We start from the raw sequence: 10,573 nt of genomic DNA, 5'->3' as shown, positions 1-10,573 counted from the left end.
CACCTTCTATATTTTGCATGAAGGGTGACTTAGAAACCTAACTCAACGCCTTGTTCATGGCATCGTTCCCTAGGCCTCTACGAGGCGGGCTCTTATATCTACGTCTATGGTGATATTCCTCGTCGTAGGAGAAAGTCTCGCTAGACGGAGTTCTGGATCTCCGTCTATAACTAGCACCATTTGTCTCCTCAGAGGACAGCTCAGAGTTAGGCGACGAATGTCTTCGCCATGCGTGGCGCAATTCCCTCTTCAATTCATCGATTTCACATTGCATGTCCCTATCATTTTTTGCATGGGAAACATGGCTCTTCCTTCGAGACTGGCTTTTACTAGTATGAGCTATGTGCACACTCTCCTCATGATCTCCTCTCCATTCGAGGCTCCTACGTGAATTGCTATGTTAAGAACCCCTTGATTCTGCTTAGTGTAGATTAGCATCCACTCGGTGTGGTCCTGTCGCTGCCTAGTGTGGACCTGCTTCTTCCATCTTAAACGTTGTACCCGAATCTCTTTCAAAATAGATCAAGTCTTTCCCACAGACGACGCCAATTGTAAAGACTGAATTTGGATTAGACCCAGTAAAGGATTGAGTTTTAGCCTAACAAGCCCAAACAATAAATTTGTAAAGCGTGGATGAAAGAACTAGATCTACTCCAGAAGAAAGACAATAAAAGTTGCTGATTTAAGATCATTAAACATAAATAAGATAAAAAAATCTATCCTCGGCCTAGCCTGAAAAAACTTATATTATAATGTCTTGTTAATGAACAAAGTTACAAGAGTTCACAGTATTATTACCAAGATTTCTTGATTTTTTTCCGATCCCCTTTTTTAGGCCATCTTCCCATGCTATGTACTACAATCTTGGTATCATCCCTACCATACACGTGTAGGTTAGATTCTAAGAACTCCTTGTCCCATCCAACACCTCCCAGAACCATCTAGTAGCTGTAAGGCTGCTTGATCACTGTTCAGGTATCACCTCCACATTAATGCGGCCAAAGAGTTAGTTGGGAGGCATTTAATGTAGATGTAGCAACTTTTGAAGATATTTGTTACCTCCCCTTTGCTTATCTCTTATCCAATGTCCAACTCTTAGTTGTGATGCAACCTTGAAGAGTGTCCAGGGTGATAAGACATTCTTATTAACCTTAGATCTCCGTTTCCAAGATAACTTTTCTCCTCGGATATATTTTGAACTATCACATACAATCTTTATGTCTTCTTCTTATATCATTCCCATTATAACTTTATTTGACCATCCTCGGATTGGATAATATTCTCGAATTGGACCATAGGCCCAATTCATATAGTTTTAATAGTACCTTCTAGATAGTTAGCCCCCACATAATTCATTCTATTTCTAAAAGTTACAATACCATCTCTTTATAAAAGTTTGACTCCTTTGTAATATATTTTAATAATTTGATTCGAAACTAAGTAATTCTATTTTAATAATCTCATTCAAAACTAAGGCATGCTCTTATGCTGAGCATATAAATGTAGATTTACCCTAGCCAAAAAAAGACTTAACAATTAACATTTTAATATGTAGTCTATATGAATTGTGATTCACAAGATACTAAGGATAACAATTGGAAAAAACAAACACTATCGAATCAAACGAACATTATAATTTCTCATTATATGTACATAGCTTCTTCATTGACCATTGGGGAAAGGTACCCATTTTACCGACTATACATTAGACCAACTTCAGCCATCTCAGCAATTTCACATTTGCTCTACACTCCAGGCCTTTCCCTCCACCCAAAATGGTATAAACGCAAAATTGCTTACTGAATATTTTACAGAATCTTAACTGGGTTTGACTTGCTGAAAGAAAAATTCATTTGCAACTTCCAGAACTATACATGCTCAATCAACCAAAACCTCTCAAACTGTGGCAATTGGCTCAAAACTGAAGTAAAATGACTTACATCCCTGCACACAGTGCAATATTTCCACATTCTTCCATGGAACATTGCACTGCTATTTAAATGTTAGTGACTTGCACAGGTGTTCTTTAACATCAATAATTAAAGAGTTCAAGCACAAAGAAGAGGCTAAGATATATCAGGAATCAGATTGTACCAGAAAAAATGAAGTCTTTCAAGCATTCCAAATGATGTGCTCACCATATCCATTGAGTTTGCACTGGAACCAGCACCAATATGGAGGAAACTTAGATTAGAAACAAATAACCTGTAAGAGCCAGATAGCCTCACATTGATTTTTTTTTTAAAATAACAATCCATTTAGGAATATGAAGACTTACTAGTCCGATTTGTATCAGCTCCATTCATTATCTAGCCTTTGCAATCACCAATAATTAATAAAACCTTCTCCCTAAGCTTATCAATAGTCTGCAGAAAGTGAAACAAGTACAGAAATTTATGACAGCGGAAAAACATGCAGCAAATGCCATCAACAAGATAAAAGTCTCAAAAAGCAGACCAAGCTAGAGAGTTTTGCCCATCTTTGAGCAGAGGCAGCTGCATTTTTGAGGTGAGAACAATGGGGAGAATCAAAATTCAGAGAGTATATTGAATTTTCCGTAGATTCTGCTACCCAGAGATGATTCATTTGGTCCTTTGCTCTCTTGATAAGATTACAGAATCCAACCTGCAATGTGGAAACATGAAAGCTGTCACCCAGAAACTTCAAGAGAAGGGGATCACGATCTGTCTCCGGGAAGAAAGAGGGATTCAAGTGCATATTGCAAGTGTCTTGAAAACTAAAACATGAAAACCATACTCAATTATAAGTTAATTTTTAAGTAGAAGAGCCTTTGACAATCTTTATAACGAAAAACCATTACGAGTATGTGTAGTAAACTTTTATGCTCTGGGAAGGAGATTCTTCCAAAATGACTATGCATTGTGTTAGTTAATCAATAAAAATCTAGCGCTGAAGTAACTAGCTGTGGATCACTTACTGCTTCATTATGAGAAGGCTCATCAGTTGTGGAATTTTAAATCTTTTGGGATTTCGTGGGTCTTACCAAGAACAGTTCCAGATCTGCTCTTTGTTTAGTGGAATTGTTTGGGATAGCACTCGTCTAACATTTGGAATTTAATTCCTTTGTGCTTATTGTGGTGTCTTCAGAAGGAGCGCAATCAGCAGACTTTTGAGGACTTGGATAGCTCCGGAAATTAGTTGTTTGATTCTTTTAGTGGATCCCTATTCGACTAGTCTCGGGCTTAGGGACTCACGTCTAGTGATTCTCTCCCTTTCATTTGTTCTCTCCTCTTTTGTAATTAATTTTCTTCTTGGTTTTCTTCTCTTCTTTTTTTTTTTTTTTTCCCTCTTTCTTTTCTTTGTAAATTTTGGTTTGCTTTGTGCTTTTCATGCATAAAGTAGCCTTTTGAATATACTTCTTTCTTACTTATCAAAAAAAAAAAAAACTTTCTTATTTAGTTATCAGCTTGTGGATTGTCTCAGTTATGATTTATGAAGCAATCAGTCATTTAATTCCTTTTCTCCTATTTCAAAGTGTATAATTATGAGAACAAAGGAAATTTCCATGAAGATTACATATCCTTAGTGGAATTAAGTCAAATCTTAACACGTGAGCTCTTATTTGCTAAAACACCCAAAGTGGTCTCTAATAATGCATCAACTAATTAAAAGATAAATTGGAGTTGAATGTGAAATTACTCACTGTGGATCCTGCAAGATTAGAGTTGACTGGGGCGAATGAATCATCATCAATGAATGGTGAGCAGAATCTGATGGCAAGTAAAGAATTGGATAATTCTTCTGACTGCGACTCAGAAATGGAGCTATCTGTCACAAACACCCACTGTTTCTTTTGATGGGGAGCTTTAAAAACCTCTCCCACATACACAATGACCACAGCAATATCAAATTCACTGAAGAACACAAAGAACCAATATAAAGTTTACAACTTTTGTCTCTGTACAACTTTGAAAGAAAAGAAAGTAGAGGATAAGCAAAAACATCAGAAAAGAAGAATAAGATATGAAATTCACCTGGAAAGAGGAACTTCTCCCAAATTTGACAATAAGACTGCTTTCCGAGGACTGTGAAATGGCCTACAGGAATAACCATGAGCTAGACTCAATTATTAAAAAATTTTACTTACAGGAAGTACAAGGAAACTTACTTATAGTGTTCAGTTTCTTGGGAAGATAAAGGCTTCCATTTGGCAGTGGATCCTCTTGCTTGCAAGTATAGGGTATGTGCATCAGAATTAATTGGTGCAAGCCCTGAAACAGCATAAGCCTGTCCCTCAACCAGTTCATATTGCTGTCACAATAGTAAGCAAATTAACAAATTACTTAAAAGACACTACAGAATATTCATATTAGCAAATGAGATTCAGGGAAAGGGAACATAGTCATCATAGGGGGTTGTGGAATTGGGGGGAAAGTAGAGAGAAAAGGGGCTGGATGAGGGGGAATGAGCAAACTCAATATCAATGGGGTCAAAGTAAAGCAAAACAACACCATTGGATTCACCTGCTTCTCTGTTGGGTTCCAGATTGTTATCAACCCTTCTTTAGGGCTGTCCTTTCTGTCAGAAATTTTATTATTTAATCCAACTACTCTCACCCTCATAAATGGGGTGACTTCTCTCTCTCCTAAACCAGAATCTTCCAAAGCTTTCTCAATTGATTTCTCCATGTCTGACTGCCTGGTTGCCTAATTTCAGAATGACCATAGTTAGTAATCTCATACTACAGTTGTACTTTTCTTTAAGCAAAGCATCTGAAACCCACCTCTAGTTTTGCTTTATAAGTGGTGAAAGAAGTTAATTGCTGTGGACTCATCCCTGCCATTAAAACTTCAGGTTCTGCAGCTGTCTCAAGTATCTTTAAAATATTTGCTCCTTCATCGCTGTCAGAGTCATTATAAATATGTGAACCTTTTATGCCTCTTTGAAACTCGGAAACAATGCCTTCTACAACAGTAGATCGCCTGCAGCCAAACAAAACTCATATAGAGAGAGAAACAAAACTTGCACTACATTAATGCAAACAAAGAAAAATAGAACAAAGGCAAAATGAATGTTCAGAGTCATTACTGTAGGTTAGAGATGCTTTTGCATCATTAAGAGGAGAATTATCTCATAAACTGCTCATTTTGCCATGGTCCTGTTTAAACTTCAAAAGAATACTAAGTGCACCGAAAAGTAAAAGGGGGCCACATTTGAAATAGATATTACATTACATTTGCTTATACAAATATGATACTTCATTAGCATATCCTTGCTATATTGCATCCTACGTTTTCAAGGATTCTCATATCTATGTTTCTATATTGTATTGTGTTAAGGAAAGAGTTCCTATTGATGATAGTGCTGATTTTGTGATTATGACAGCAAGCTCTCTTCCATATATAAACCCAATGGCTACTGCAGAAACCAAGTCAACGAGCACCTCTAATATTGGAAGATCAAACAGAGCAAATCACTCTAAGGAGTGTGCCCCACATGTAGACATATTCCACTGATTTCTCATTGTTATATGTATATCCGTATATTCATTGCATAGGTTCTATAGTCTATATATCTTTTTCTTTGCTGTTAACTCACGTATTCTGCATAAGTGAGAATTCTCCTTTTGTATCATTAAGATCTTTATGTATTGTACCCATTTGCCATATCCCTATCCAAGCTTTCTAGCAAGACCAAGTGCAACAATATGCTTTAGACTCTGAATGATCAGAAAAAGTATGACAGACATGATTAATGAACATAGCTCAATGACAAAAAATCATAGAACTACTAGAGTGAATAAATATTTAAAATTTTGAATAGGCTACACAGACATCTACTTATAGATCAAGTAAACACTATAAATGAATATTTCCAAGAAAGTAAACCATTTAAATTTGTCTTCTTATGGAAGAATAAAGTCACCTCTGATCATATACTTGCACCATTCTACACTCCATCCTCTCCGATCTGACAATAGACCCGCCATTACTTAACCTAGATGAAAGCAAAAGGAACAATTTATCATTCAGAATGTACTGAAGAGAACTTTAAACTATATCATTTTCAAATTACCTCTCCTTGTAGAGGACAGGGTATATTCGTGTGACTCCAACTATAGTCTGAGGGACTAGACCACCGTTACTCTTAATGCACCTAAATGCTAAAGGAGAACCAACACCTTTACCTAAGGTTATAGATTTGAGGACCATGCATTAGAAGGCAAGAAGAAAAATTGCATATGTCTTACACCATATAAGACTGGAAATAAACAAAAATTTAGACAACCCAAACAATGCTTACAGAATCCCAGCCGATCAGCCCAATGAGCTCTATATGTGCCATTCATGTGCAATAGCAGACTAACTGTCCTCGACACCTGAAATTGAAGAAAAAGCCTCAGACAAGCCTGTAAAGACAAGGTAAACATTTCCAACAATTCAACAACAAAAAATAAACCAGAAAGAACCTCAAGGGGTGAAACAGGCGCAAGCCAGCCACATAATCCTGCTCCCCAGATCTTCACAGGGAAAAATAAACTGTAAGGAAGAGGCGTTCTAAAGGAAATCTTCTAATCAAAGGAAGGCAGAAAAAAAACATACTAATGAACGTCTTACCCGAAGTTTCTGCCCCACAAACAGTTTTCCGGCAGCAAGCTGCTTTGACAGTGGTACATCCAGTACAGCATCCATTGCATACCTGTGAGACAAGGTGATATTACATGCCAAAGAACTTCAGATGTAGGGTAACCATCAAAGCATGTGTCAAGGCATATTCTTACCACCCATCAGTTAGTTCAACCTTTGTCACATTACTATTTTCAGCCCCAATTACTGCCATGGAACAAGTCTCATTCTTTAGGTCAGAATTTGAGCAAATAGCTGAAACGCATAGAACCATCATTGAAGAAGGTGATGCACCCCCTTCCAGAATTCTCTTGATTGCAGAACAGTGACCATGATTGACTTCTCTTTCATATCTATGTAAATGCATACAATATTGTTCTCATGGATGTCTTATACACACAGGACTAAATGTATAACCAATGCAATAATTAGATACCTATACTTCAATTCCTCGAGCACGTTGGACACTGTCAAGAATTTTCCAGCAGCTATTTCTGGATAGCATCTCTCATAACATGCCAGTTTCCAAACAATCCACTTGTAGTGATTGATGACCCATCTAGATAGACAGATAATTTAAAATGCTAAACAAAAACTAAGATACAGAATAAAAATATTTTTAAAACTAATAAAAGAGCATTAAGCCATCAACAACAGCACTGCTGAAGACCCATAAACAGTGTTCACAATAGCCAAATTCAAGGTTGCTGCATAAGTCAACCAATCCATATTACCGGACCAAACCTATTTAATAATAAAATGGGCAGCCCAACTCAATGTCAACAATCACAAGCAACTCAATGATACATTACGTAAAGCTAAAATTGTCACCAAAGTTTGCAAAGATCAATATAGCATTTGCAAACCAAGAAGCAATGTAACTTTAAAAAATGTTCTTCCAGCCCACAAGAGGGAGGGGTGTAAAAGAGTAGAAATGAAATGTAGTAGAGAATTTACTCTTTTTGATAAGTTAGATAATTTACTCTTTTGAAGCATATTGCAAGGATGCTCCAGACTGAGCCAGCATGTGGAGAAAAGCTTCTGGTCCAATGCCATTTAAGCCAGATACATCATGAAACATGTACTTTTCTGCATCAATTGATTTCATCCATCGAACCTGGTCTGACAAAAGATCCAACTGTATTCATGTGGACACGTAAATTAGAATCAATGCCAAAAGCAAAGAAACTCTAGAGGATAAATATCAGCACTGATAGTCTATGTACCATATTCTGATCTGACAGAGGCACTTTAAAATATTCCTTGACATACATTCTCGACATCTGAAACGGGTATCGTTCAGAAATCCTTCTTTTGCAACATGAATGATCAGATGCTAAAGTAGATAATCCTGATGGAACATGTAGCTGAATTGAGGAGCACTATATCAACAAAAACACAAAGCTATTTCAAAAACCAGCATGAATTTTACCATTGGAAATAAATGGAACATCCTTATTCAAAGGGGTGGAGAATTTGGAACGAGGCCTTTTGAATGGAGAAACAGAACTCCTTCCTAGTATTCTCTTTACGCTATTCATTTGTCCAGTATTTTTGCAAGTTGTGACAATAGTATTTGAAATATCAACCAAGGGCCTGGCTGGTGACTTTCGAGGTGCATTAATCCTTGAACTGATACCATTTGATAAAGAACTTTTTGCCACTGTATTAGGATCAACATGGCTGTTGCTTAGGGGCTTCTGTAGAGAAGACGCATTAATATTTAACCCACTAGCATTTTCCTGTTGAACAGCATCAAATTCTTCGATCAAGTTATTCCCAGAAACAATATGTTTTGACTTGACGGACGACCGCACTTGATTTGAAGATGATCGCAACGGGGACACAAAAACTTTCGACATATTTTTACTCTCTGCCATTTCCTTATAAGAAAAGGGAGTGCAAGGATCATTTCCGTCATTTGAAGAAGCACCATTGAATCTTGTCTCCTTTGAAAATGAAAAAACTGAATCATTTCCATCCCCTTCATTCAAGAAAGTTCCCAATTCTGGGTCACCAAGAAGACTCCTTGCACGTTTTAGTGCATCACTAGAGACAGAAATAGATCTTCCACCTGCAGTATGGAACTTGATTGGAGGTGGTTTGAGAGCTGAATTATACATTTCGGGTTGCATAAGATTTGGATTTTCCTGATTTGTCAACAACCTAGTTGCTTCTAAACCAATCTTAGAAACTAACGAAGACCCTGTAACTGATGTGAAATTCTTAATCTCACAATTGTTCACACCCTCTCTCATTTCCATATCAGATGAACTTTTCCATCCAAATGATCCATTGGTGTTACACGGCTTCACTGAATGTTGAAGGCCTTGAAAAACACAATTATCATTATCTTCTTCCAATCCCAACAATGTCTTGGCTCTAACAAGGCCGTCTGAAGATATATTGACCATTTTCCCTGAGCCTGTCTGGAAGAGAGAATTTGCAGAACCACATCCATTATCTCTAGCTAGCACCCGACCTGCACATCATGCATGAGTTCACAAAAATTCTTGAAAAGACCAAGGCATAACTACATGATTGTCTCAAATGAGTACTCCCTCCATCCCATTTCGTTTGTCCACAATTTCATTCTCAAATTTCTCAAAATATTGTCCACTAGTAAAAGTTTGACATAGACAATTTTCCTAACTTACCCTTTACTTTATTTAAAAAGCCAATACTCTTTTTCCATTAGTTTAAATTAAGAGTCACGATTTAAAACTGAAAAGGAAAAAAAAAAAAAAAAAAGAAGAAGAAGAAGAAGAGAGAGAGAGAGAGGAAAAGGGACAGAGTGAGCAAGTATTAGACTATAGCTAATTTTCATTAAGCTTATTTCACTTAAACAATAAAATGGCATAAGTATAGCTATACCTTATAAAAGGTGCAGTTTTAAAAAGGTGTAAGTTCTCTTCTACGATGAAAATAAGATAAATCAAAGAGGCACATAATATAGATGTTATACATCTAGGATTAACAAGCCAAGAGCTAGTAGCTTAACTGGCACATCCTGACGTTTCCATTAGAGACATCCGGTGTTCAAATCCCCCCTTCCCAACTATCGAATTATCAAAAGCATTAACAAAAAATTAACTAAAAGAAGAAAATAAATGTGAGTTTCTTATTCTCAATTATTGTTAGCTTTCAATAAAGCAAAAGCCAACCCATATTAAGTCTTTCACACTAGTACAATTGCAATCAAGTTGGGTCTTTCACTTTATTAAGAACCATACACATACACAGCAATAAAATGTTAGCCCCCAATTGTTCTTGGTGCCCAAAAAATTAAATAAAATCCTAGCCAAAATTTGATACACCACAGGAGAACTTTACAACACATTAGTATATCAAAAATCACAGGAATTTCCCAAACTTCGATACCACCAAAACAGTAGGTTTTTTTATTTAATTCAAACACATACATGAAAATTGAAAGAGTGAGATTGTGGTACCTGAATTGGTCTCCGCATCGTCGCCAAGAACCGATAAGGCCTTCGCTAACGAAGACTGTTTCACCGCAACCGATTTCCCCGACCCGGTTCGGAACATCGGAGAACTCCCAAATCCTTCGCTGCGATTCTCCAGAAGTTTCGCACATCCTGTAGCGAACCAAATCAGAAATTGAGCCACAGAAAACAAAGCTATCAGATAGATTGACAGAGAGAGAGAGAGAGAGAGAATTGCCTTGGAGAGCGAGATCGGACATCGAAGGGAGACGAGTGCTTCTGCCATTTGGTGAATCATCGTCGGGTTTGATTTGGAGGTCTCGATCGGAGGGTTCCCACCGGAAATCGTTGCCGGCGTCGGAGAATATCTGCCAGGTCGACATTTGCCGGCGTGGTCTGAGTTTCGAAAAGAACAAGTGGACAATGGTGTGAACCCTAAAACTAAAAAGGCTTGGTTTTGTTTTTCTTTTCAGGTACCTTTAGCTGGGAAATGTGTTTTACATTTTCGAAAAGGCGGGAAATTTTGAAGGGCTTCAAGGA

General features: G+C 37.2%; 1 protein-coding gene across 4 annotated transcripts; it reads right to left on the bottom strand.

The window, feature by feature from the left end:
- Positions 1-1,592: 1,592 nt before the first annotated feature.
- On the bottom strand, positions 1,593-10,573 carry LOC115953826 (protein BREAST CANCER SUSCEPTIBILITY 2 homolog B). 4 transcript variants are annotated; one of them, XM_031071629.1, is made up of 21 exons: positions 10,272-10,573; positions 10,040-10,186; positions 8,020-9,069; positions 7,814-7,938; positions 7,571-7,725; positions 7,024-7,146; positions 6,743-6,940; positions 6,579-6,660; positions 6,431-6,481; positions 6,265-6,340; positions 6,037-6,148; positions 5,887-5,958; positions 4,745-4,943; positions 4,485-4,667; positions 4,130-4,272; positions 3,996-4,046; positions 3,665-3,875; positions 2,458-2,625; positions 2,279-2,366; positions 2,095-2,157; positions 1,593-1,989 (listed from the first exon to the last, which is right to left on the bottom strand). In XM_031071629.1, exons 1-19 carry the CDS (start codon positions 10,414-10,416, stop codon positions 2,310-2,312), a joined length of 3,348 nt encoding a protein of 1,115 aa, XP_030927489.1. In that variant the 5' UTR covers positions 10,417-10,573; the 3' UTR covers positions 1,593-1,989; positions 2,095-2,157; positions 2,279-2,309. The 4 variants fall into 4 exon arrangements, with proteins under 4 accessions (XP_030927489.1, XP_030927488.1, XP_030927487.1 ...); XM_031071628.1 differs by having other exon boundaries at positions 2,095-2,184; positions 3,996-4,058; positions 10,272-10,572; XM_031071627.1 differs by having other exon boundaries at positions 1,593-1,992; positions 3,996-4,058; positions 10,272-10,572.

This window comes from Quercus lobata, chromosome 7, assembly GCF_001633185.2.
Source record: "Quercus lobata isolate SW786 chromosome 7, ValleyOak3.0 Primary Assembly, whole genome shotgun sequence".
NCBI lineage: Eukaryota > Viridiplantae > Streptophyta > Magnoliopsida > Fagales > Fagaceae > Quercus > Quercus lobata.
This window is presented reverse-complemented; position numbering and strand designations above follow the sequence as displayed.